Source organism: Marmota flaviventris, chromosome 3 (assembly GCF_047511675.1).
Source record: "Marmota flaviventris isolate mMarFla1 chromosome 3, mMarFla1.hap1, whole genome shotgun sequence".
Taxonomy (NCBI): domain Eukaryota; kingdom Metazoa; phylum Chordata; class Mammalia; order Rodentia; family Sciuridae; genus Marmota; species Marmota flaviventris.
The window spans coordinates 167,175,439-167,203,096 of NC_092500.1; the positions used below are offsets into that span (position 1 = coordinate 167,175,439).

A 27,658-nucleotide genomic window follows, 5' to 3' on the forward strand; every position below is an offset into this window, starting at 1 on the left:
TTGGTACCACAGAGGGCGTGAAAGCAGATTGAAAGTGGGCTGTGTAGCTATTCTATGCTGAGGCTGTAGTAAAAGCAGTGGACTTCCTAAATGACTTAAATAAGAGCAACGTGGTCAAACTTTGAGGTTTAAGGGGGAAGGGAACTCAGTTTTAAAGGGTGGATTAGAGGAAGGCTAACGTGCTGGCCTGGTTAGAAGATACCAAACCTTCCAGAGACCAGGGGAGGTAGACACATAGAAGAAGATGGTTCCCAGCGGATCTTTCCTGATTGGATCAGGGGCAGGGATGAGGAGGGAGAGGTGGCTTGTCTTCTAGGTTTCTGATTTACATGGGTTACACTGGTTCCTTCATTAAGAAATTAAATGTGAAAGGAGAAGAAAGTTTGAAGTGAAATGGAGGCTAACTCTGAGGTATTTTTAAACTGAATTTTATGTAAATAAAATATAATGAACAAATATAATAATAAAATACATTGGGACATATTACTCATATATATTTTTCCTCCTCCCCCAAAAATAAGACCACTTAAAAACATGTGCTCCATTTTACTCAGTTACTATGCTAACAGCTGACTAACTAAAACCCTGGACCAAGATCACAGGCATAGTACAGAGTGAATTTTTCAAATACTATTTTAAATTTAAAAGAAATGTATTCCTTTTAGAAGTAATGAAAATAAAGCCCAATGAAGTCAAGTAACTTGTGGAAAACAATCAAGATATTGATAATTCTAGATATGGTACCCAATTTCCCTAGCTTCTCAGGCAGGGTATGGTCCCTGCCCATCCTCAGACTAGAGTAGAGTATAAGGATACTCCAGAAATTCACCCTAACTCAAAAGATTCCATAATCTTCCAATAAGCTCTACTGTAACTGACACATGAGCCCCAATAAAATCCTTCAAAGGAGAAAGGTATCCTGTTTGAAAAGACAGAGTGACACTTTTATTCAATTCTATCCAACATAATCTTCTTTGTCTCCTTTCCTGGGAACATTAAATCCAACACTAATCTTTAATATCTTTTGTGCCTCTACCTAAAGTCTTGAATGCATTTAATATTATAATAATAACTGTTGTGCTAGTCTGCCTTTGTTTGTTCTGAGTCAATTTGGTTACATTTTCTCTTGCCAAAGGTCCATACCTTCCTGTTTGTCTACATGCCTGGTCGTTTTTCATTAGTTGTCACACTTTGTGAATGTCACTCTTGTTGGCACTGGACATTTTTGTATTCCTATAAATGGTGTTGAACTTGGTTCTGAGAAGCAGTGACATTTTTGGGGAAACAATTTGATCCTCTGGGGCCTTGCTATCAGGCAGGACTGGAGCAGGGTTAGTTCAGAGCTGTTTATCCTCCTACAGAGGCAAGACCCTTCTCAGTACTCCATTGAGTGCCCCAGAAATCATGAGGCTCCCCATCTTGCTTTGGGGAGCAGATACTATTCACTCCTGGGAACCAGGCACATTTTCCCAGAAGCCTTTGACGTGTTCTCTTCCCAGTCCTAGGTGGTTTCCCCACATGTATACACTGACCAGTCCACATTGCAGGTTCCACGTCTGCAGCTCTGTCTTCTCAGGTGCTGTTTCCTGTAAAATATGATTTCAGTCCCCTACCTGGGCTCTTGGTTCCTTCTTCTTGGGGACTCCAAAGGGTTATGCCTGGGTTCTTCTCCTTGGTGCTGTAGCCTGGAAACCCTCCAGGGAGTGAGTTGGGGAAGCCATAGTTCAGCTCCTCATTCACAGTATCTGGGATCACCGACCTTCATCGTCCTTCACATTTTCTTCCATGCTCTATGGCCTGTGTGATTTCACAATTGTTCCAAGTGTGAGGGTAAATCTGGCCTCTGTCATTTAAACTCGTGCCTGGTTGGGGACACAAGAGGAATGAAGCCAAATTGTAATGTCACTCTGTCAAATGGTAAACTAGAAAGCTGAAGACATACCTTCAAGAAATTATGGTGACTTTTTTTTTAACCCTTAAATATAAAACTTCATGCTGCTCTGGTACACAAGCAAAGGGAATCCTCAGTCCTGGAATAATGAGAAACATGAGATGAGAGGAAACAGAACCCACCTTTTGACAATCCTAATTTTTTCACAATGATGTTCTCATGAGACCACCTTTTAGAAATTGCAAAATAAAATTGGAATTAAGCCATCAAGAGCAAGAATCCATAGAAAAGTAAATAGTAGCCATGTTAAGATTCACAAATATAATCAAATTGGAATTAAAAGGTGCAAAATATAAAATAAGGGCATTTATTACATTTAAAGAGTCACAAGATGACCACAAAGTGGAAATAATAAACAAAAATAACCTGTATGATTAAAAATAGATACAATGTCTTAAGCAAGTTATTGGAGGATATACCCCATGGTTTAAGAGATTAAAAAAGAAAAGAAAAGAAAAGATTTGAGAAACAAGGATTCACCATAGTAGAAAAGCAAAGGAAATTCTCCCGATATGGGTGGAGGGAGACCCAAGGTGACTGTCACTGAGGGTGCTCTAGGGAGGCTACTTGTATTGCAGTGGGAGGATGTGGAAGTCTGGAAGAGGTTTCTCCAAGAGGAGATAAACCAAAAGGGAATTGTTGGGTACAAAGTGGTCCCTGCTGTTCTGAGATGCAGTTTCTACTCCCAAGGGAGTGGTGGTTCTCAGCAGGGGTGACTTTACCCCTCACAACAATTTGGTGATGTCTGGAGACATTTTGGGTTGTTGCAACTGGATGACAAGGGATACTGCTGGGATCTAGTAGGATGACATCAGAGATGCTGCTGAACATCCAACAATGCACAGGACCACCTCTAGGCCTGCACCCTTCCCATCAAATCATCATCAGACCCAAGCATCAACAGTGCCAAGATGGAAGACTGGAGAGTCTGAAACAAAAATTGTAAATGGGTTAACTTCAAGGAAAAAGAATGTATGTGGAAATAGATGTAAATCACATGTGGTATGCAGTTCAAATATGAGCAATATTTAAAGCAACTGCTATAACTTATTTAAAGGCGGTGAGATAAAAGATGAAAAAAGAATCTTTTTCTTAGTTGGAAAACAGTATATATTCTTTAAACTTAAAATGCACCAATGAAAGTATAAACAACTTATTTAGAAATATGGAGATAGCTGGTATAGAAACAATGAAAACTGTTGAATGTGTAGAATGTAACAGTGGGAACCAGGAATGGGAGAGTATGGGGCACAGGTTCCTGCATTACAAACCTTTTAACATTATTTGATATTTAAAACTGTATGTAATTGGTATTAAAATAATAAGACCCAGCAAACTAATTAAAAATTAGAGTCTGTTCAGGTAAATGGGTAACTTGGACAATTTTGATGACAATTTACTATCTCTATTCCCCAGTTGAAACACCAAAAGATGCAGTTTTTCTAATCTTCTTCATAGTTTTTCCAATTATTTTAAGTTGGTTTCCCCTAATGGAAAATTGAGACTGGGAAGGTTGAAGGGGGGATGCTGTGTCCCCTTGTCATTGCTTCATAGTGCCAGAATGCCAGCGTCAACTTGTGATGGGTTCAGGATGAGCCAAGAGGATAGGCATAAGGTGCCCTTAAAACTGGACAGAGGGAGCATCGAGAGCCCACATACTGAAATCAATGGGAACTGAAGAGCTAGGCAATTTGGAGAGAATCAGCTAGAATCTGTACATTCTTTTTCCTTGAAGTTAACCCATTTACAATTTTTGTTTCAGACTCTCTAGTCTTTCATCTTGGCACTGTTGATACTTGGGTCTGATGATGATTTGATGGGAAGGGTGCAGGGCCTAGAGGTGGTCCTGTGCATTGTCAGATGTTCAGAAGCATCTCTGATGTCATCCTGCTAGATCCCAGCAGTATCCCTTGTCATCCAGTTGCAACAACCCAAAGTGTCTCCAGAGGTCACCAAATGGTTGTGAGGGGTAAAGTCAATATCTGCCATTAGGTTTGTATAAAATCTCCACATATTTATTTGCATGTGTGAATGCATCCAGTTTTAGGGGATAGGATAAAAAAAGAACTTAAATCAATCATGTGGTAAGAGGGCTCAGAAGTTGAACAAATATACATATACAGCACACAGTTTGCACAAAGGGTAAACTCTTACTTTGAAAGTCAACTCATGGTCTCTGTAAGCCAACCAACTAAACTGAACAGTTTAGATGAGCAGTCTACAGTGATTAGAGCAAAAACATCATTTGTGCAATGATGAGATGGCATTGCTGGATGATAGCATCACTCGTTATCCATTCACTGGATGAAATATCAGCATCTGGCTTTCAATTAAAGAGTGGAGCAGCCAGGGCTGATTCTTCTGGTAAGGTGAACCTCTTTGCTCTAAGTAGCACTTTTCATTTAAAACTACTAAAGCCAAGGCTTCAATAATAACCCAAGGATTCTTTAAATGATTTACTCTTTTAATTAGATGCAGTGGCCAGAATATCTTGTTCTACATTACAGAACTTGGAGGGTGACAATGCAATTTCCCTTTCTTCACTAACATAATAATTTTTATTAGTTTGGGACTCACAGAATGTCCATATGTTTAAGAGAATTTGGAAATGGTTTTTAGAATAGTTATGTTGCAATAAGAATTTCAAACTCTACCAAGCTAATGATATTAATATTTGCTTCCATTTGGTTAAAAATATTTCCTTTTTCAACTCAACTATCTCAATGATACATATGTTAATGTATTATTTTTTATCCTTAATCACAAAAGGTACAAAATGGTTCATTATGGTGGTGGCTTCTTTATAAAATATTAGAAGTGGAAGGAGTAGGCATTTTGTTTTACTTTTTGTTTTGTTTTGTTTATAAAGTCAATGATAGCCAAGGAAATTCTAACCTTTTCAGTGGGTCACCAGAGTATGGTGGGATAGGCCAAAGGCACAAAGGTGCACCTTGGTGCTGATGAGTTGGGGTTGGCTTGGGAGGTGGGAAACAGAGGTGTGCTAGGTTGGGATAAATACATACAGGGAAAAGGAAATAATCCCATGTTAAGCAGCTTGCACACAGACTAGAAGCATGAAGTGAACTCTCTAGTGAGTGTATGAGTTTGAATACAAAGAGCCTTGAGAAATTATTTTCCTGAATCTAAACATTGATTAGTGCAAGGAAGGGAAAATAAAGGAGGTAGGGAGATTATTAAATTCCTCTGTATAATTTTACAATTATTCACTGGTTAAACTCAGTGGGGATTAGTTTTTGAAAATGAGTGATACTTGATCTGCTGTTTTCCCTTCTCAGAAAATCCCGTGACCTCCGTGAGGCCCTAGAACAGTCAAAACCACAATAAATGATCTTGTACCCCAAGGGTGTCCCCTGCTCATCCTCCCACACACAGCAGGTGAATCCTTAACCATACCACTGCCATCTTTTTATGGCATTTCTCAGAAGTTTTATGTGGATAAACTAGCCAGAAGCAGACATGTGTTTCTATTTACATATGACTGAGTTTTATAAGATTTTAGTTTTCAAAGGCGGGTAAGTCATCAAGAAACATTTAGTTAGTACCTACTATGTGCTTAGCTCTTAAAAGCATTAAATTTCTATGATAACTATTTTTAAAAAAGTAATTTTTAGCTCTCTACTTAGACTGTGAAAAAATCTACCAATATGCAACAGAAAAGAGTACATCACTCAAAACTGGAATTCAGGGCGCATTCAATAAAGTGCTGAGCCATTCAATATTCCAAGTCTCCACATATGTGACTTCAAAACAGAGGCAGAAAAGTGAAGCCATTGAAAATGCAGCCTCTGCAGTAAAGCCCCCCAATTAGACGCTCCAACTCTGATGCATACTGGAGGGTGTCCCTGGTCATTGCTTGACTTCTCGGGGTCACCTGCAAACATTAGATGGGTGCATGGGTGACATCCCTCATGTCACCTGCAGAGATTATTTTCTTCTCTAAATTCCCTTCTTTTATTTCTGAGGGCCCTACAGGAGTTCTCCTGTGTGTCCATAAATCACAGATTGGCTGCAGTCACCACAGTGGGGGCACCTGTCCGTCCACCAGGCTTCGGCTTGCTCACATCTGCCGCCTCATCCTTCCCACCAGCCCTGTCCACATCCTCTCTGGCTCATTCCTCACTCTCAGTCCCTGGGAGGCCTCTGCAGGAAGCCTCCATGTGGCCCCCAGATCCACTTTCCGCCTCGTCTATGAACTGCAGCCAGGCACCGTGTCCCCCTCTGGCTTCCTTTTGAGTGTGTCCCCAGGAGCAGCCAGCAGCAGGTGGATAGGCCGGGATGCCTGGGCTTCTACTTCTCCCTCCCTGTCCTACAAGGCTGCGGTGGGAGTGGCTGGGCTTCTCACTTGTCAGCCACCGCCTCCCGGTCCCTTATAGCTTCTCTCTCTCCCTCTCTACAGTTGAGTCCCTTCCTTCTCCTCTTCAGGGTCATGGCAATAAGGGCCAGCTGCCATTGATAGCATGAGATTCTTTGATGACCTTTTTGAGTTTCTTAAAACCAGAAATATACATTTTTATAAATTAGCAAATCTTCCTCCTCTTTTCAGGACACTATCAATTACCCCCATCTGTGACCCTCAGGGACCCTGACTGCCACGGCGTCAAAACTCTACCATCTCATGCAGACAGAGTGAGCATATCCACGCTCTTCTATTGGGTGCCACACAAAGATAGGAGCCCCAAACAGACCAGCTTATATCCAGCTACGTCTGCTCACAACAGCTCCACAGAGTCTCATAAGACTCAATTCCCTACAATCGGGAAACAGACCAAGTCAGTGGATCAGTGCGATCAAATCAGTCTCTCTGTCCTCCTCACAGGCCCTGGACCCACTCATGACACCCCTCCCATGCAGGAAACAAACTGGCTTTGCGTGACTACAGATACAGAGGGACACGGCTGGGGACTGTGAGAGGAGGGAAGCCTGGCTTCAGGGCATTAATTCATCCGAACACAATGTTCTCAACTCCAATAACAGCAAGAGGCAATCCAGAGACTCAATGTACAGAGCTTGGACAAATCAGAAAAGGCTTCATGGAGAAGACAGGAATGGCCTGACCTTGACGGATAAAAGGATTAAGGGGTTTTAGAGAGTGTCTCAGGGAAGCTTCACATTTTCCCAACAGGCAGATGTAGGCCCATAAGAGATGGTGGGGTGCGGGTCCCAGGAACCAGATGCAGATGAGGTTGAAAGGCCACTTGATTCAAAATCTTAAACACCACGTGGAGATATTTAGACTCTAAGTGGTCATCAGTGGGTAAACATTGAAATTATAAAATCAACTTGAAGAGGCAAGCCCAGGGCCCCTGGAGGCAATTCTGCTCTGGCAATTTCGGTGAATTGAGCCGGACCAGGAATTCTGATAGCACTTTTTTCAGAACAACCTTATTTGACTTTCAGGATCGTGGAGAAACCAACAGAAGCCAAGCCAAGCCAACATTCCATAATAGCACAACTGAGCACCTTTAAATCTTAAGTTAAGGGAGGCTTACAAAGAATTATGGCCCTTTGCTAAAACTCTGCTCACTAGAGGAGATATGACAGATAAATGGGCCTTGGACCCAGTTCTGCACTTGGAAACTGCAAAGCTGTCACAGTCTTCAGAAACTCAACCAAAAGTGGTTGCTGCACAGGAAAATTTCCTAATTTCCATTTCTTGAAAAATGAGTAGATAATAATTCTTTAGGCCCATGCTACATCTGTAATGGGGCATGGTATGATTTGCAGTCTAAAGAAAAAGCAAAATACAGAAAAAGGGCAAAGAATTGAAAATGATCAAAAATAGCTATAAAAGAAGTCACTCTCTCATGAAATCCAGTGAGATTAGAAGTTGTAAAGTGGTCTATGCCATCTGATCACCTGAAAAGTCTGCATATGACTTTTTCTTTTTATCTCCATAAAGAAGGATAAAAAAGATACAAAATCTTTAAAGGAAAAAAAAACTAACAGGTTTTGAATACTTAAAAATGACCCAAGTTCTGGATTATGTTCTTTGTCCTTCTTGATTTACTAACAGCATTATCAAGTCCTTGAATGTTACATAGTTTGCTCAGGATCACACAGAATAAGTTTTAACTCAGAACACTTAGTCCAACAATCAATGCCTTTTACATGCTACCCACTTGGTATAACTGAGCAAAAATAGTTTCCTTAAATTTATGTATGCTGTATTAGTCTATTTTCTGTTGCTATAACAAAATGTTTGAGGTTGGATATTTTATAAAGAAAAGAGGTTTATTTAGCTCACAGTTTAAGAGATTCAGGGACAAGCTAGAATCTACTTGGCTCTGGTGAGGGCCTCTGGCTACATCACATCATGGGGGATGGCATTTTGGTGAGAGTGGGAGAGCACATGATGAAACAGAAAGCCAGAGAGGTTCAAGGGCAAGGCTTGATTTTTTTTTTTTTTTTTTTTTTTTTTTTGGTACTGGGGATTGAGCTCAGGGGCATTCAACCAATGAGCCACATACCCAGCTCTCTCTTGTATTTTATTTAGAGACAGGGTCTTGTTTAGGGCCTTGGCATTGCTGAAGCTGGCTTTGAACTTGCAATCCTCCTGTCTCAGCCTCCCAGGCTACTGGGATTACAAGTGCACACCACAGCATCCGGCAGGCTTGCTCTTTTTGTAATAACTTTTCCTGTAGGGAACTTGCCACAGTTCACAAAAACTCCATTAATCCTTTCCAAAGACGGCATCCTAACCACCCTATGTTAGGTCCCACTTGTTAAAGGTTTTGCCCCTTGACCTGCCATATGAGGAGCTAAGCTTCCCATGCATTAAGCTTTGGGGATATACTCAAATGTTAATTAAACCACTATGTATGTTCAACTCAATAGATCAGAGACTCATCAGCAGGGATACTCTAAAGCTGGGCTCCTGCAGGACTGTAAAAAATGCTGTATCTTTCTGATCTAAACTGGATATCTAGCTAAAATAAATATACTCTATATTCCTTCCTGACTCTACTAGATTTCCTTATTTTAAAAAATTCCTTGATTGTGTGTATTTGAAAGAAACTCAGATTTGGAGACCATTTATTCACTCGTATTTTATCATCTATTCAATGCAATTTGTTAGTTAAAATTAAAAGAAAAATATAGTAACAATGCTTTATTTAAGAAGTTGAGTGAGAAAATGGGTAAGTGTGCTAAAAATGCTATTGATCCTCTAAAGTTATACATTATATATTTGATATTATATTTCAATTGTGACCCTGAAAAATATAACACCTTGAAAGTGGTAAATTATATTCTGTGAAGGATTTGAACCACCAAGTTTAGAGAACTGGAAATTTATCTAGTCACTGCAGAGTCATTTTATATATTTGAGCAGGAAAATTATTTTAGTGTTCTTAAATTTGTGTAGTTTCCGAGTACAACTTTGAGGTTATCTATACTCCCAATATAGAGTAGAATTAAAGCACAGAATTCAGAACACAGAATTACCTACTTCTGTCCCCTCATTGGATAAGGAAGATGTTCAGGCCCAGAGAGGTGAAAACCACTTATCTGGCTGTGATGCTTCTTTTTAAACTTAAATTTCTTGATACATTGTCAGTGAACTGAATGTCTGCTAACTAAGAAATCGGTACTTCATATAATCTATGCATATTGACTGCATAAATAATAACTCGAATATGCATGCTACACACTGAGCATAATGAACAAAACACACATGGTCCCTGCCCTAGATGACCTTCATGAGATGGAGAAGGCCAAAATGCAAAGCAATACATTTGTTAATAATTTGAATTCCCATTCAGGAAACGGTGGAGGGGGGTTCGTTGCCTCCTTTAAACATTTCTGACTGTTTTGTAGCAACAGGCCAATTTGCTGAGCTATGGAAATCCCTCTTCTATAAAGAGATTTTACCTCCCTGGTGCAGAGGGGTTCAGGCGGTAAAGGCCACCAGGCCACTTTCCTCATGTTCAGGTGGGGACACTGGCGCCAGAGAGGCTGATCCCTTGTTAGTTTGCAGCCAGATGCAACCAGACACCTGAACAGCCAGCACCTGTCCCATGTTGTTTCCATGACAACACGCTTTGTTGATATGTTCTAATGCAACTCCCCCATTGTCCATGAGATCACAATGGCCCCATTATGGAGCAGGTTTCAAGAAGACGTCCACCTAGTCATTCAGCACTATTCTAACGTCCCTATGAACATTTACCTCAAACAGAGGAACAGGCATAAAAAGACCGAACCATAAAACCACCGAAATAGGTTTTCTCTTTCTGGCACTTTGACTGGAATGGACCAATTATTTGTTTTTTATGTTGAACAATGATTCCTTCAATGATTTATGAAAACTTGAAGACATTCTGCTGAGCACCTTGCACCTTGCTTAGGTCATCTCATTCAGCCCTCACAAGTGTGTGTGTGTGTGTGTGTGTGTGTGCACATGCACACACGTGTGTGTGGGATATCTTTATTTTGCAGATTAGTACCCAAGGCTCTGACAGATCATGTCTCTTACCTAACGAGTGCTAAAGCTGAATGTAAACTCCAGACTTTCTTGGATCCAAATCCATGCTCTTTACCCTGTAGCAGGTTATTCATCAAACACTCTTTCTAAATTAAGAAAAGCAATATTTGTTTTCATGCAAGATAATCATGTGTGTATGGTTCTAGGTTTACAACTCACAGAGCCATGTGTAAATCAATATGGCATTTTGAATTTTCCAAGTAGTTTGCATTCCTTTTTATTGTTTGTTCAGTAAGGAAAATCTTTACAGTGAATTTTGCAAGTCATAGTGGTTTAGGGAAAAAAAAAAAAAAAGCTAGGCAGCGATAGGCTCTGCCATTCTATGTCCTCAGAGACAGGGACCAATTGCAACTTTTAAAGTTTCCTGGGTGTTATTAATGCCTTGCATTGATACACCCATTCATATGACTTGAGATTCAGCATAGAATTGTCAGGGCCCTGGAGAACTATTCTCTGAAATATCTGCTCTCTCTGATAAGGAGTAAAATGAAAAAATATTATAAGGGGAGACCTGGGAGTCACAGAAACTAATGCTTGTGATTTGTGGGTGCCTCATTACCATCACTGAAATATCAGTGTCTCCATGCAACATGTAAGGAACCAGGTGGCCTTAAGGCACCTGGTGCGTGTAATATCACAGTACTCCACAGGTTGAAGGGGAGGGAGATTGAGATTGCAGCGGCCAACACACAACTGCTTTTACACTCATTTCCTTGGCTTCACTGATTATGCCACGTGAATATACAACAGCATGGCTGTCAATCTGGTTCATACAGAATGACTTCTAGTTAGCACCATCAATTTTCCTGCAACCCCAGCTTCACAGTTCCCAGAACTAAATGCTTGGGAAGGGTATATTAAGCAAAATTGAGGTACTGCAGGGTTGATCCAAAATGTGGGAGTTAGTCTTCTCATCTACCTCCAGCTACAGAAATAGAGAGGCCGTGGAAACCTATTTTGATCATGAGCAGAATAAAAACAAGAAATGGAACTGTGGCAAAGGAATTGAACCAGCAGGTAAGAAAAAGTTGCCGGAACAAATTCTTCTGTACAGCACTGCAGCTGAAATCCAGGGGCCTCCAATCACAGTTGAAGCCGGGTACCCAAAGAACTTGAAATTGCTCCTAGCTCTGCATTGACTCTGAATAACCTTGGACTCAAAGTTTGAACTTGGATATTTATTTCCACTTCTGAAGTTGGGGCATTTATTTATCTATCCTTCTGTCAATATATCTAAGTCCTATTTATTACAACCAGAACATAGAAGTGACTGAGATTAGGTTCATTGAATAAATTAGCATTTGGACTTTTATGACCTTTGTTGTTCATGCATTATTAAGAGACAGCAGAGTGTGGTACACAGTTTGGTACAGAAAAACCTGTGACTGACTCTTGAGGACACTACTTACACAGATGAAGTCAAGTTCAGGAAACTTTGTGCTTCATTTTCCTCAAAGGCAAATCATAATAACAGTACCCAGCTCCTGAGGTTGTTATACTGATTAAATGAGCTAATATAGGTACAGAAGTTAGGGAAGAGCCTGGCACATGGAAAACATTAGTATGTTAGCAAACATTACGAGGTTAGTGGGAGCATCCTTGACTTTGACTCTACAGGGAACTGTTTTATTCTCTTCCTGGAATATTCTGTTAAAGATATGCATGAATGCTGAAAACATTCATGGAAAAGCCAGGATGGCAAAGATGAGTAACCCAGAGAAATAATGAACATTTCGTCCGTGTGCATGTCCCCCACAGTGTGCTCATGTTCGGGGAGTCTCCTTCATAAAACACGAGTTATTACTACTTGTTAACTCAGGAATTTGAAAACGAGAGGCATATTCTTACATTTGTGCAAGGTAAGGGGCAGGCAGATCACCGTGCTCCTGTTTGAATTCAGGATTGCAGTCAGCTTTCTTTTTTAACACCATGCTCCAGCAGAGCGGTCCCTTATGAGCCTCCCTTGGAGGCAATCATTGCAGTCCCTCCCCACGCGTTCTCCCTGCAGACGCACTGGGGAAGCATCCTTCAGATCCTTTGTTTCACATATAGCCGAGAGGTTTACCTGTCTTCATTTCACATTCCACTGAGTAAAGGAAATTGTTTCCAATGGAATAAAGCAGTAACAGTCCTAAGTTGGTCTTTCAAACCCATGGACATGGGGCCAAAGCACTTGACAATATAGCAGCTGAGTCCGTTTCTACCCTCGCCATCCAGGTCTGAAGGTAGCACTCGAACAATTATTTGAAGTCTTAGCTTTAAAGAGTATATAATAGATAACTTGTGCTCCTAAAAAAAGGGCAAAACTAAATGGGAATAGAGGTTATCTTTGGGCAGAAGTAGAAGGGATGGAGAGGGGCCCTGAAAGTGTCTTCCAGGACACAAGGAAGATGACATTATTCTGCAGGCCCTCGGTAAAGCAACACCTTCACATTTGATATCTGGGCACTTTTCTGAATATATATTGTATTTTAATTAAAACATTAAAAATAAAACCAAAGTCTCTGTCATTAAGGTCCTGGCTACTTAATTCGGGGGCTTCAGGTTAATACATAATACACATTATTTCCTTTGGTCATCACCCACCTTCGTTCTAGTAATGCTCTCCAGTGGCCAGATGATGCCAAAATCTACAGCTGGGTCCCCACCATCGCTACCCTCCTGTCAACCAGAGTTGGTGCAGGTGATAACCTGAGCACCTTCTCGCCCAAAGGCCTCACCCACAATACCGTTCCTCCTGTCTCTGAAATCTCTGGAGTCCACAGGCCCCTCTCCTCCCTGATGACCCTCGCTCCACCTGCCACTTTGGGACTTTCCGACCACAATTACAGCAGTTGCCTGACTGGCCTTCTGACTGAAGTTTATACCCATAATAAATAAACCTGCTCAAGCCCATGAATGTGATGATGTTCATATCTGTTAATCGCCAACTGAATGAAACCAAAGTCCCGGACCTTCATAGCCGGCTCCAAATGTCTCACTAGTGACTTTTGCAATTCTGTTTCTTACGTCCTGTTCTCTAACAAGACCGTTTGCTCAACATTTTCTGTAGACAGTCTTACTGTTCATAATGTTTCCTTCCCATGTTCAAAGTAGTTCCTCTTCCAAGGATTTCTTTCTTCTTCTCTTCAGAGACTTAATTCTATGTATCCTACAAGGTCAAAGTCAAATGCTACTTCTTCAATCAACTCTTTGCCTCACTCAAAGATGCAGATGCAGTTTCTCCCTCCTTCTCAAAGACAATATCTCCTTATTTTTCTAACTCTTGTCTACATGCCAGTCTTCTCCTTGTACAAGGGTGCAGCTTGCGTAAAGGTACTAACTGTCCAGCCAGAAAGCCTCAGTCAGAAGTCCCTCTCTGTTGCTTCCTTGCTGTTTGATTAGAGGGAAGTCATTTAACTTGAGCCACAATTTCTGTTTTGTCACAATACAGAAGACAGATAAGAATTTCACTAGAATACAATTACTGTCATAAAATGAAGTTCTTCCAAGTCTCTAGGAGATCTGGAAGTCTCTGCTCTACTCCAGGTTTCAGTAACCCCTCCACATTATAAAGGTACCTCTCTTCCGTCCAGGGCTTCAAGCTCCTGGAAGATGGTGTTTGTGGCTATTCGTGGTTCGTCCTTAGCACCAGCATGTGCCTGCCACGCTGCTCACGCTAGAGGTATTTGTTCTTTAAGTAAACCCTGCAAAAGTACCACGCACTGGCAGGGTGGCATCTTTCACAGAAAATGAGGTAAGCAAGGAATTTGACCAGGGATGGCCAAAGATGCCATGTTCCATGATAAATCAGGAGCTGCTCCCAGGTGCCACATCTCAGAGTCCAAGATTCTAACAGCATGATGGTTCCGTCAATCATAGCTGAGTCAGTGACAGGAACTCTAGTGACCACATGGCCACACACAGCATTAGGTAGGCAAGTTTCCCCAAGTGCTGAACATGTTCCACCAGGACTACAGCAGGCAGGCTCCAGCAAAGACCAGGTTTCTGCTCTTCCCTGGAGACTTCTTCAGACTGTCACATTGCTTACCTCAGAAGGTGCCGTTGCTAGGCAACCACGAGCTCTTTCAACCACTTAAGTTTTAAGTGCGTTTTATGAAATTTCTCTGCTTGACATGCTTGAATGATGGTGGGGTTTGCTAACGAGAAAAAACAAGCCTGGAAATGGCCAGTTCATGCACCTGGTGCCCTTAACTCAATCAGCTTCTCAAGGTGGAAATGGGGTGGTTCGGCCCGAGGGGAATGATGAGTAAGCAAGGAAAAGCCATTGCAGTGCCAGGCCCTGGTCCCGGCAGGCTGGGATCCTCAGGGAAGCTTCACAATCGCCTTCAAATGCAGTGACTAGTATGCTCTTTTAAAATACAGATTTTCACCAAAAAACAAACAAACAAAAAAGCAACATTTTTTACCATTTGTTTTAACAGGGTTTTCAATTGTAGATTTCTGCATTTAATCTGATTTGTATGGCAATTTAAAGCAGTACAGAGACCTTTTTCTTCCATCTGATTTATGATCTTCCTCTGGAAAACTGCTCTAGGGACCCCACCCCGGCCCACTGCTGAACTCCTGTGCTCTGGGTGTCTTTGGCTCCTTTGCTGGGGGTGGAAGAGGAATTGGAATTGACTTCTATAACTGGATTCAGCACTGCTGTTCCCGTTTCTCTGCAATGCACCACAGAAGCCTCCTCCAAGCAAACCTAGCTCACCCTGCACTGCATTCATAATCTAGAATACTTCTCAACATTGGAACTTGGATCATGCATGGAGGAGGGTTCCATTTTTTTTTTCTTCTCAAATGTTTGGAGATGATGAAAGGTTTGTAACTAATTGCCCTCTGAACCATTCTTCTGCCCCATAGGCAGACTCTGAAGTCACGTGATGTGCCACAGAACATTCTGCGGAGGATCACCTAAGACTCATAACTTCAAACCCATCATTTTGTTACTAATGATACTCTAAGTGTCAGAAAATCATATTCAATGATCTAATGCTAACACCCAAAGTAGCTAATACATTTAGAAGTAATGTTTCATTACATAGGTGCTATTACTTCCCCCTTTTCACTGATGAGGAGACTCAGGCAGTGACAAGTTACACAACTTGCCAAACATCATGTGCCTAAGAGAGGGATATGGATCAGTCCTGGGGCATCGGTGACTTTGAAACACCACTACAACAAATGTAGCAGATTTAGGGTCATGAGTAGAAGCAACTACAGCGCTGAGAAGCAAGTTCACAAGTTCTTTGGGTACCCATCTTGTGGTCCCAAATTCATTAACACAGTACTAGCCTGCTACAGGCTTCAAAGTTTGGTTTGTGAAGGAAAAGTACTGTAGGCTGTCAGCATTCTGCCGGTGAAGAACATCAGGCTCCAGTACAGGGGTCTCAGCGCAGTTCAAGTAGAAGAGGGTGCAACCTCTTCTGGGGCGCTGATTGGGATACTTGCTTTCCATCCTGCTATAAATTCCTAATACATCTTTCTGTTTTTCCCCAGTGAGAAAGTTTAAATAAGTTTCAATACATGTGATGATCATAATTCCCTGTTTTCTCTGATCAGCTGTTTTAAGTCTGCTGTCCCAGAGTAACTGTTAAGAGTACCCTTTTCATTCTCAAAAACCTTCCCAGAATGGATAGCAGATTACACGGTAAGGAGATTAGAGTTTCTAATCTATCAAAGTTTTTAAGTGAAAAAAAAAAACCCTAAATTTTGTCATATAATTAACTTGATCATAGATTCTAGTTAATTTTACATTGATTAGATTATCAGTTATCTTGGTTTTTATATCTTTCACCTGCAAAGTGATGATGCCAATACAAATCATGCATGTTGATCCTGAGGATTAAATGATGCACCTTCACAGTGTGGCTCAGTAAGTGTTTGTTGCATTCCTCATTTCCAGTACCATTTATTCAACATTTAAATGCATGCTGACAGTTGCATTTTCATTGCTATGGAAAATTAGATCCTTTCCAAATTAGATGCATTCCTCAGCAAGCATGATCCGATGTTAAATCATTGCATATCTCCAAATACTCAGAATGCTTCCTTGCAGTGGTTGTTAGTGTAATAAATGTCTGTTGATAGTAGATTTGCCTATTAATTGATCATGTTGAAATATTTAAGCATTAAATGATACAATCGTCTCATGGAATCAATGTTAATGCTAGAAAGCCACCCAGCTCAACCCAGTCATTTAATAGGAGAGAAAACTGACGCTCAAAGAAGAATAGATCTTACTCTCCCTGGTATAAGCAAGTCCCTCTTGGCAGTTAAAATGCTTCTTTCATGCTCCTTAGCAAGCAACTCTAATAGTTTGTATGCATACTGTGCATTACAGGAAGAAGTTTTTGCATGTATTATCTCTTTTTGATTCTTATATATTTATTTTTTACATAAAAAATAATAATTCCTTCATCAAAGTGTGAATAGCACCGCAGTCGCCTTAAAGTGGACCACGTGTTCTATAAGAAGGTATGAGCTCTGTATGCAAACACTGCATTGAATATTAAGAAGGCATTGACTCAGTTTAGCTATACAGAAAGTCAGTTCAAGTTCAGGTTTGCAGATATGCTTGCAGATGAGGAACTGAGATATGGGGAGGGGTCTCTGCAGCTTGTAGACTGATCTGCATAGGATCTCAGGCCTGTCATCACACACAGGGAGGCCGGACAGTAAGACACAGAAGTTAATCTGAGGCACACACCAGAGTCCTGCTGGAAGAGACTGGCCTTGCTAAAAGGGTAGTTGTAGAATTGACCAGGCAGCTATAGCAGAGTGAAACAGGTCTCAATTAAGACTTTTGCAGTAGTCAGTGTTGAGGAATAGGATTGGGTGGGGAAAGAATGGTGTAGGGAAATGCAGGGAGAAGGGGGAAGGATTCTTGGCCATCAGATAAACTGTTGCCATGATTTTATGAAATGTCCTAATTGATCAGAACTCGGGGTTTGGCCTCTCCAGGACATATGATGTGTACTGGCCTGATTAACACCCGCCACATTTTATAGTAATTCCTTATTAAACATTAGTCACCTCACTAGACTGAAAACTATGGGGAGGTAGGAGGATCTCAACCTTGCTCCTACTCTAACCTAACCTGAACAAGCACACTGTTATTGTTCAATGAATACTTGTTGTCACAAATAGAATAACTGACAGGACCTTATTCATGAGTCTAGATGGGATAATAATAAAAATATTCATAAGGGAGGTAATGAATGGGGCAGAGAAAGCTCTAAGGTGGACATCAAGGTGAGATCCTACATACAAGGCTGAACTCTGGCTGTAATGTGGACTCACTTCCATATATAAAACCCAAGTCAACCTGGCAGAGAAGGAGACTCCATAGGACCCTTGAAACTCAGGCTGGAGTACATGGCTTAACCACAATTCTACCCAGAGAGGAGCCACTACCACTAATATTCTCTGTGCTTGCTCAAATTAGCTCAGAGGACCCAAGTCGGACCACCAGTGGGTAAGCAGTGAGTGGTCATTAAAGCATTGAAGTCCTTGCAGTTTTTCACTTAAAGCAAACAGTTCTGGAAGATTCTGCAAAGTCTACATATTCGTTTCATATTTAATTGTCATTTAGTGGACAGCACATATTGATTTTTTTAAAGTAAAAGCAAGAAATACTTGGAAAGGTTTTGCTCATTTCCATTAACTTTATTAGAACTATAACAAATCAGCCATCTATTAAGACTAAAGCTTTTTTGCAGAGGAGACAGAGTCCTGCATTAAATTTATTTTGCTGCATTCTCTGCCCTGCTCTAAGAAAGAACAGTATGTGACTTAACTACACTTCTCCTAATGCAACATTTTCTTGCTCAATCTATCCTTTCCAATCTATCCTTTTGTTAATCTCTTTACTTTTATTGTAAATGATTTCACTTAGAAAAGGTAATTTGCTTGTTTGGTGACGAATGAAAGACTTCTGGAAATATCTAAATTATTCAACATGCATTAGGATCTGTTAAGATTTTCTTCATTTTCCCATTTTCTATAAACAGTTTAAGTTAGATTTTAAGGATGATTCAGGCTCAGCTATGAGTCATACTGGGATAAGTGCAGTGTGAGGTGAAGTTGAGATATGGCCAGATCAAAACCAATGGAACTCACTCCAGTTATTTAACTCTGTATCCTAGGGCTTAGGCAAGGGTACAAAGTAGGATGTGAGCTCAGACAGATGAAAACCTGGAAGAGTGAATGAATTAACCAGCCAAGAAGGGTGTGTGTGTATTAACTGCAGTAATGAAAAGTAATATCCAAAAAGGTCAAAGCTTACGGCTCATTACTGGTAGGGATAACATAGACTCAGGCCAGTCTGTGGCTCATGACAGGAGATTCCCTGCTGGACAAAGATGGCACAGCTCTGTCTTGAAGATAGGAAGGTGGCAAAGAACAATGTCTAGATCCTAGTAATGTGAACTACAGTTGAGTTTGACACTCTCTTAACATCATGGAATCAAAAAGTTGAGTAGGAAAAAAAAAGTCAAGAGAGAACCTAGAGCCTCCACTTAGGGGAAAAGGTGAAGGATGCAGACTTGGAATTCAGAGGCTCACAATTCATTAGACTGAAGCAGATGGATGGCAGCAAATGTAATTCAAGACCCCTTAATTCACAAGTTGGATGCTCTCAATACACTTACTGATGGGGACTGACTACAGACGATGTGGGAAGTCAAGACAGAAATGAAGCTTTTCAGAATCTCATGGCAGGAATGAGTCAAGTAGGGGGTGATACTAGAAATTTCCTCCTAATGCAACATTTTCTTGCTCACCATCCAAGATGAATGAGTCCTGCCCAGAGTGAAGGGGAGACAGTAAGGAGGACAGCCAGAAGAGTGGGTCTGCACATCTGTCTGAAATCCCTAGGATCATTTTTGGAAGTAGGCTCCATTTCCCCCCCCCCCCTCCCCGCCATTTTACAGACAAAGAAAGTGAAGCCTCTGGAAATCCAATAATGTATTAAAACTTTCCATACAGATAGAGATGAGATAGGCATCAAGTCTAGCTCTTTTCCAAGCGCACTGCATAAAGACTCAAGAAACTAAGTCTATGAATTATGAAGGAGAAAAAAGACCTAGCTCTACTCTTCTGGACTGGACGGTGCTCATCCTCTTAACTATTAGGAAGTATGGCCATCTTCTGGCCTTTATTCTGGAGTCTGACTCAAGTCATCTTAATATCAGCCAATTTCTGGGTGTTTATTGTTTAGGTTCTGAGTGCTGTTAAAAAAAAAAGTGACACTTAATTTTTGTCCTTACAGGATTTACAAGCTAATTGGTAAAACAGAATAAAAAATATTGCCTAACAATACAATCAGGTCACAACTTCAGCACAGAATTGTCATGTAACAGTAGAAAAGAACAAATGGGCCGGGGGTGGGGGGAGAGTCGGCAAGTGGCATCAGAATAATGGGAACTGCTATAAATAGAAGAGAAAGGATTTTACTTCTGCCTAGAGGATTAGTGGGACTGGGAAGAAGGGTATTGGAGAAGGTGTTCCTGTACTGTAGAAGGACATGATTAACTACAGGAGTCTTCTAATCCCTGGATCCCTCTAGTGCTGGTCTAATCCTTTATCTGTATTCATCGTTTTTTCCACATGTGTAGATTTCTATTTAACTTTCCAACACCTAAACTCAACACTAAGCCCAAGCTTGCTGAACACAGATGGGTAAGGAGATAGATACCATGGAGAAACAGGCTATTTCAGAAGACACAAGGTTTGGTACACACAGCAAGGCATCACTAGGGTTATCTTTGCTCTTTTTCCTTCTTGTTTGGACTAATATTTTTATAGCATTCTAGCATGAAAATTGAGTCATTATGAGTCAGCAGAAAAAGAAAATTGAGGTTTTCTTTTTTATCAAATTGACCACTAGTATTGCTTATATATTTTGAATGGAAATAAGTGGCATTTGCTTCTTTAATCTAGCCATATGTCCTATGTATATCCCACAGAACAGTTTTATTATCAAGGGTTAGCTACAATGCTGTACTATATAGATTTATACACACAAGGGTTAAAGTATTAGAAACTTATATTAAAGCTACTTGGAAAGTGAGCAGCCAATGAAAACCTCTTTTGATGAGGTAATGTTGTTTGCTTGAACTTCATTGGTTGTGTCTAAAATTCCTGTTTCCAGGAGTTGGAGGACAAGTTTCTCTGCAACCAGAAAGAACTGGATATTCTCCAATTGCTTATGTAAGATATTTTATGACCACTCAATAAAAGCAAGTCCATCCTTCACTTGCCAATAGCCTTCTTGAATTATTTCCCAACAACCCTTGAACATAAACTAGACTGCAGGGATTTCTGTTTGTTCCAAAAGAAAACCTACAGAAGAGATTAAGGAATGCACAGATGAATTTTCTCTAATTATGTTTGTGTGCTTTGCTGGGAAGAATACTGAACTCAGAGTTAACACACCTGGTTCCTCATCCAAACTTGGATACAATCACCTCTGCGACCCTGTGCTGCTACTCAGTACTTCCAGTTTAGTTTTTTCTCTCTTTCCCTAAGACTTTAAATTTCTTAGCTGACAATGATAATAATTGTCAGTCCCACCCACCTCATAGAGTTTCTGCATGCAAGGGCTTAAATACTTAAATATGAAGTGCACAAGAGTTCTGAAAGATATAAATGTCTACCTCAACTTCCAGGGTTGCCTATAATTTTAAGGAAAGATGACATTAATAATGTCTTATTTTTGAGGCAATGTTAGCACCCTTTGCAAGCCTCTTAGCTAGAAGTGATATCTCCATATGTTAAAAATCCAAGGAGCTGGGAAGGCAGTCTGTGCTTCAGCGCTCAGGAGAAAAATCCAGGCTCTCTGTAGGTAGAGTTCTATCTAAGCCAAACTGCCATGAGGCTTAATTATCTAATTAGAATAGTGCTCTTATCTCGGTGGATCATAATAAGGCTGTCCTCAACATTGAAGACTTGAACATCCATCTTGGAGCCCACTAGTCTTTTAAACGAGCTGCCCACATCCCTTTCCAATGTCCAGTCATCTCAGTCCACAAGCCACCGCATGGGCACAGCTGCAGCTCTGAGTCGGCTGCTCTCTTGGCAAGAAGAGAGATGCAGCTTATTCCTTTTCTAGGAGACTGTGCTAGTTATAGATTGTAACATATTTAAAAGCAAAGCTTTTGATATTCTTACTACCCAACTCCCACTTCCCAAATCACTATCCCTCCCAGCCTAGGACATGGCAATTTCATTTGTCACGTAGCTCAGACAAAACACTCTGGAGTCATTCTTGACTCCTCTTTCTCTGCCCTCAAATCCTGCAGACCTGCCTTCAAAATGCTTCCACAGTCCATTCCACTGCTCACTATTTCTTCTCTCACCACTTTGGCCAAAACTGCTGTCATTCTCCTGCTGGGGCATTACAATAACCTCCTAACTACTCTCCCTGCTTATGTCCCTAGCCCTAATGGCCTATGCTTCATACAGCAACCTGAGTGATTCTCCAAGAAAGTAAGTGAGCTCTGCCACTCATCTACTGCAGACTCTCAGGTGGCCCAGTCTTACTCAAAGTAAAAGCCAGAGGCTGACAGTGATCCAGCCCCAACACCCATCTCTTGCTCACATACTATTGCCCACTTCAAATACTTCAAGCTCAAATACATCAAGCACACTTTTCTCTGACCGGAACCCCCTAGCTCCAGTTCTCAGGCCGTTGGCCTTGGATTGACCGTTGCACTATTGGTTGTTCTGGTTCTCAGATAGAATTATACCATCAGTTTTCCTGATTCTCCATCTTGGGACTTCAAAGCTTCCATAATCACTCCCATAATTTGAGCCAAATCCCATAGTAAATCTCTCATCTGGATCTCTATCTATGCTATTTTGATTCTGTTTTTCTGAGGAAACTTGACTAATAATTTAGATATACATATCCTTATATCCTTACATTCATTATAAAACCAAAGCCTCACATATATATGTGTGAGCACAAAAGTACTAATGAGATACTAAAAGTGTTGTCTATTATCCTGGGTATAGACACTCAAATGCTAACACATGAGTAAGTCATTCTCTGAAAATAAATTAAAAACAGTTACATAGGTTGCAAAGAACATAGTTCATTTGCTTCAGATATATAGAATTAAAAAAAAAAAAAGATCTGGAAGAATCAGCCTGCCTCTCAAAGTTTTCATTTATGTGCAAAAGGGACATAAAAGAACAATGTGGTTGTGTTAATGAAAAAAATGATTCTGATATTTGTTATAATCATAAGGAAGATTTTTTTTCAGGACTATTGTAATAGGTGTGAAGACTGTTGACATCAGGGAGAGAGATAACCTACAAATATAAAACAAAAAAGACATTTGAGGATTGATAGCTAAGAAGCAGAGTGAGGGAATTGGAGGATGGAAAATCACTAAGAGGAGGTAGGTATCCAGGGGAGGGTGATTCTTGCTAAACTGGATTCTTGCTGCTACTCGACTGGATAAGCCTAGGGCAAGGCCCAAGGACCAGGTTTTGCCTAAAAGAGGACTCAGGGGAACCTGACTAAAGCTTGGCAAGGCGAGAAACTTTGTGACATAAAAGAGGTCAAGAGATTGTCTGAAGCCCATTTGTCTCCAAACATCAATAAATACGTGTCAGCCATCATTTTAATTCAATAGCAGGCATTTAGTTAGAATCCTGCTCTAGGCACCGCACTGCAGATGAAGGGTAGAAATTCCAACGTGATACAATCCTGACTTGGGAACTTGCACTCTCAATGGGGAGACTAAGGTTTAAATTGCTAATTGCGATGTGATACAGCTGGACTCTGACAGAGGGCTGAAGAGCAGCTAGACAACAGGATGGAGAGGGCATTGAGGCTAAGCAGAAAGGGACAGAGGCCAAGGAAGGCCGCACAGGGAAAATTCTTCCGGTTTAGATTTTGATGGAAGGTGACAGGTTTTCTGGTTAGAATGAAAGGACGGACAGCGTCTTTCAAGGCAAAAGTAATAACATTTAGACAGGTACAGAAATATAAAAGCAAAAAATGTAATAAAGCTCACTGAGAAAGGTGGGAAGGAGCTGGACCCCACGTTGGGTTCCTGGAGGGACTTGGAAATGGGTAAGGCTGGTGGCCACCTGAAGCCAGACTATGAAGGACTTTACTCCAAGCCCTTGTCCTTGGGCTTGACCTTACAGAAGGAGCAGAAAAGGGAATGTCAGATTTCTGGTATAGAAAGATTTCTCTGGCACAAGTGGAAGACCAATGTACTAGAAGTTTAATAGATCAAAGGCAAAAGGACAGTTTCTAAAGTCTAGGGAGAACAAAATAGTGTTCAAGGAGGGCTGATGCAGTTGGAAAGGAAAGATTGAGAGATTCAGATGTCCATTAGCATTCACACGTTAATTATAAGGAAACAGTGGGATTTCATAATAGCTCCCACATAACTGAGTATTTGTGAAGATAGTGGTGGTATTAGAAAGTATGTAGAGTACAGACAAAACAAAGTAAAGTAGGTTCCTTTGGGATATATAGTGATTTGCTTTGAACATGTTGAGCTCAAGGTACTTGAGAGGCTTCCAAGTCTATATGCCCATAAAGCTGATCTGCACATGTGGTTGAGGCATATAGAGAGGCAGAAATTGAGAAGGAATTTAGAATCACTGTACAAGGAATAGGAACTGGAAGCCCTAGAGAAGAAAAGGGTATACAGCAAGAAGATCATGTGAGAAGACAATGAAGGATGGTACCCAGGGTACTCACACGTAAGAGGAAGCATTATGTGTCCAATAAAACAAAAACAAAAACAAAAACCCTCATGATTTATGCTAAGCAGCTCCAACTGTTTCTAAGGAAGGTATATCAAGTTAATGAGAAAAGCCTTGTTCAGAAAATATACCAATAAGTTTAGATGAGCAAATTTAATATGTGCAAATCTACTGAATTATTTTGCAAATTGGAGAATTGAAATGTTTTTAGATTAAAAAATAGGGGGAAGAGAGTCAAAAGGGAAGGTCAGATGCTTTTTAGCCTACTGTTCAAAGAAACCTTGGTGGGAACTTTTTAGAAAAAGCACATGCCAAAGAGAGATTTAGAGTAAGTTCAATGTTATGATTTAAATTCTTCTCCCCAAAAGAAAACTTTCGGAAGTCTTCAATTCATCCATGTTTTGTCTGTGGGTTCATTGGTTGGGGGTGGGGCAGGGGCAGGAGTGGTCAGTTATCAAAGAGCAATGGTTTCCATTTTTGGCTATTTAGTGCAGGTAGAAGACAACTTATAAGATAGAGAAGGCTATGAGAGAAGAGGCCCCAAGAACTGACACAAAAATTAGTGTGGGGCCTCCTATGACTCCCAGGGACAGGAGAGTTCCCACTGACTGGTGTGTTACTTGGTGTAGACATTCATAAATGATGCATATGAACAAAACATAGTTGTATAATGAGCTTAGCTATCTAGCTGTGTGATCCTAGGCAAGTTGCCAGCATTTACCCATATATTGATTCACATATGCCTCTGTATCCATATATCAAATTCAAATTCAAAATGATTGCCTCATTGAGATGCTTAGCATGAACCATCATGTCTGGCTATATATTTAATTGTCTTTTTACATTCATTGCCATGTGAATATGCAAAATGTTGCTTTACTGTATGCCCCCAAATAATACAGGAGCAGTTTATATGTAGTTTTTAAAGCTTTTTATCTCTCTCTGATTTTAGAAAATGTCAATTTTAATTTTATAAATATTTTGAGATAACCCAGTCATGTAAAACAGTTAATGGAAGCTTTTAAATATTTCCATGATACAAAAAAGTAAATCAGAAAAGATTTCCTATAAAAAGCAACAAAGGAAAGCAGATCTTGTGTGCATTCTGCAGGCAGCTGGTGTCAAATTTTCATGTTGCCCTGTGAATCCCAGAGGACACTCTTATTCATGCCGCAGAGACTGCAGAGATGTGGGTGTGGTTTCTAATACAGAAGCAACTGTCTATGAATATTCATAGACACACGCTACATAAAGCCCTCTAATGGTTTTCTGGGAACAGTTAAAATAGCAACAGTAAATTTTGAGCTAACCAGATATAAGTAGTTCAGACAAGATACTGAACCCTGAAAATGAATGTAAACAGCACTCTTCTCTCGAAGCCTTCATGCCTAAGGGAGTCACCTCTGAATCAGTCTCCTCTGAGATAAGGAGCATGTTACTTGAAATGAATTAGTAAGAAACAAGAAGCACAATTCACAGATAGCTGCAAACAACAGAATCACATTTTCTTAAGACAATGCCTTATAATTGGATATTTCTGGATGTCAGAAAAAAATACTCTAAAACTCAGATAACCTCAAACTTTCCTTACATAGTATTTATTTAAACAAAATTGTGCATTTAATTGGTGTAATGTTTTTCCTATTCATGAGCTGATCTTTGCCCAAATAGGGAAAAATATAAAATTGCATAAAGTCAAAATACATTTAATTTCCCAATCCAAAAATTATAAACACTGTAACATGAGATAATTACTACCACATAGATAAATTGCTTTATACAACTTTATCTGTGTATACATCTATCTGCCATCTATTTATATGCACATACACATATACATAATATTTTACAAATTCTCTTTCTTTTCAAGTTACATCAAGATAATTTTTTAAATTTATGAAGGATCTCAAAATTCCACAGTATGGATATACTAATACATATTTAAATGTTTAATTACTTTATACTCAATGATTTCTAGTTTTTGCTATCATACATAAGAATATAATAAATACTATTTTACATAACTCTTTGTGGGGCATCTCTGAGGGTTTCTTATAAATAAATCTGCTTATTAATACTAGTCAAAAAATGCCTTCAAAAACTTGGCAAATTAATGTGTTCATGGGCATGGTGCCAGGCTGGGGTGACTAGCAGCCATGTCTCCCGCCAGGAGAGAAGGACAACTTCCAGAAAAGGGACTGAAGCCAACACACAAGAAGCAGAGGTGAGCAGGTAAGAGAGAGAAATGGAGCTCAGGGAGAAATTAAAGAAGACATATTTCAAGTTTGGGTTGGAACACCAGAGAGATACAATGTATGAAAGCAGAATTCTAGATCAAGAAGCCACAAAAGTAATATCTTCACTCTTTCACTCTTTCCCACCATGCCTTATAAATTGTGGGTACATGAGGAAGACTTCATACTTTCAAAGTCCATGGGCTCATTTGGAGTGGAAGTGCAGTGGATGAGTGTTCCTGTGGCTCCACATCATCACCAACGTTTGGTGATGTCAGTGTTCTGGATTTGGTTATTCTAATAGGTATATTGGGATCCTGAGCATAAAGGGATTTGATAGTGGTCAGACTCTTCCACAATGATTTCACAATCAAATAATTTATCTAGAGAAGGAATTTGGGAATCCGTTGTAGTGATCTAGAAGAGATGTTGCATAACGCTTTAGAAGAAAAAAATCTTCCAACTCCCTTTTCTTGGGGACTAGACTGATCCCCAAGATGCTTCCTTTTAGCCAGTATTTCTGCACACCATTTGTAAAACTGGGCAAAATTTAAAAAATAAGAATTAAATCTTTAAAGTAGTTGATGAAAATAGCATAACATAAGATGGTAAGATAAAGTGGTATAAAACAGGCACTGAAGAAACCAAGATGTGATAAAAATCAGATAATGAAAAGTGGAAACAAAGATTAAAGAAAATCTTAGATTTAAAACACAAAGCTAGCAGAGTAAACTAAATAAAGTCATGAAATATAATGTATAAATAGCTAAGAGAAGGTAATAAAAATGGCCAGAGTAATAGGGAGGACAGAATTGAGGGATTAGCCGAGGCTGCTGTGGCCTGTTCCTAAGCTTCATACTGGGTTCTTCTTCCTGGCCGGGGAGTCTGTTGGCTGGGATTTCTAGCCTTTGAGTTTCTCTGATAGTTAATTTTAGGGGAGCAGAACCCTGAGTTTTGGGCCATAGAAGTCCCTTCTTGCATTTCCCCTAACAAGACCTCCCCTATCATTTCCAAAGTTGACCTCAGCACTCTGCACCTCTCCAAACATGATTGATGCAAACTTCAACACATATTTAAATACCTGATTTTTAAAATACCAGTTATTTTGGAAAAAGGGAAAGATTAAAATGAAACTGAACAAAAAGCCCTTGTGTTCACTCCTAGCCATTATTAACTTTTTCAAAGGAAGAACTCTTCCACACAAGATACCTTCCCAATTTGTAAAACTGGTTTAAATTACTT

The 27,658-nt window shown here is 40.1% G+C and overlaps 1 protein-coding gene across 1 annotated transcript in view; it reads left to right on the forward strand.

Annotated features, from left to right (window-relative positions):
- The window catches only part of Adam7 (ADAM metallopeptidase domain 7), a 59,913-nt gene extending 53,568 nt beyond the window's left edge, over positions 1-6,345 (forward strand). The window contains exon 23 of the mRNA XM_071609321.1: positions 5,974-6,345. Coding sequence (XP_071465422.1) covers positions 5,974-6,345 — 372 coding nt within the window. The remainder of the gene's footprint in view (positions 1-5,973) is intronic.
- Positions 6,346-27,658: the final 21,313 nt, after the last annotated feature.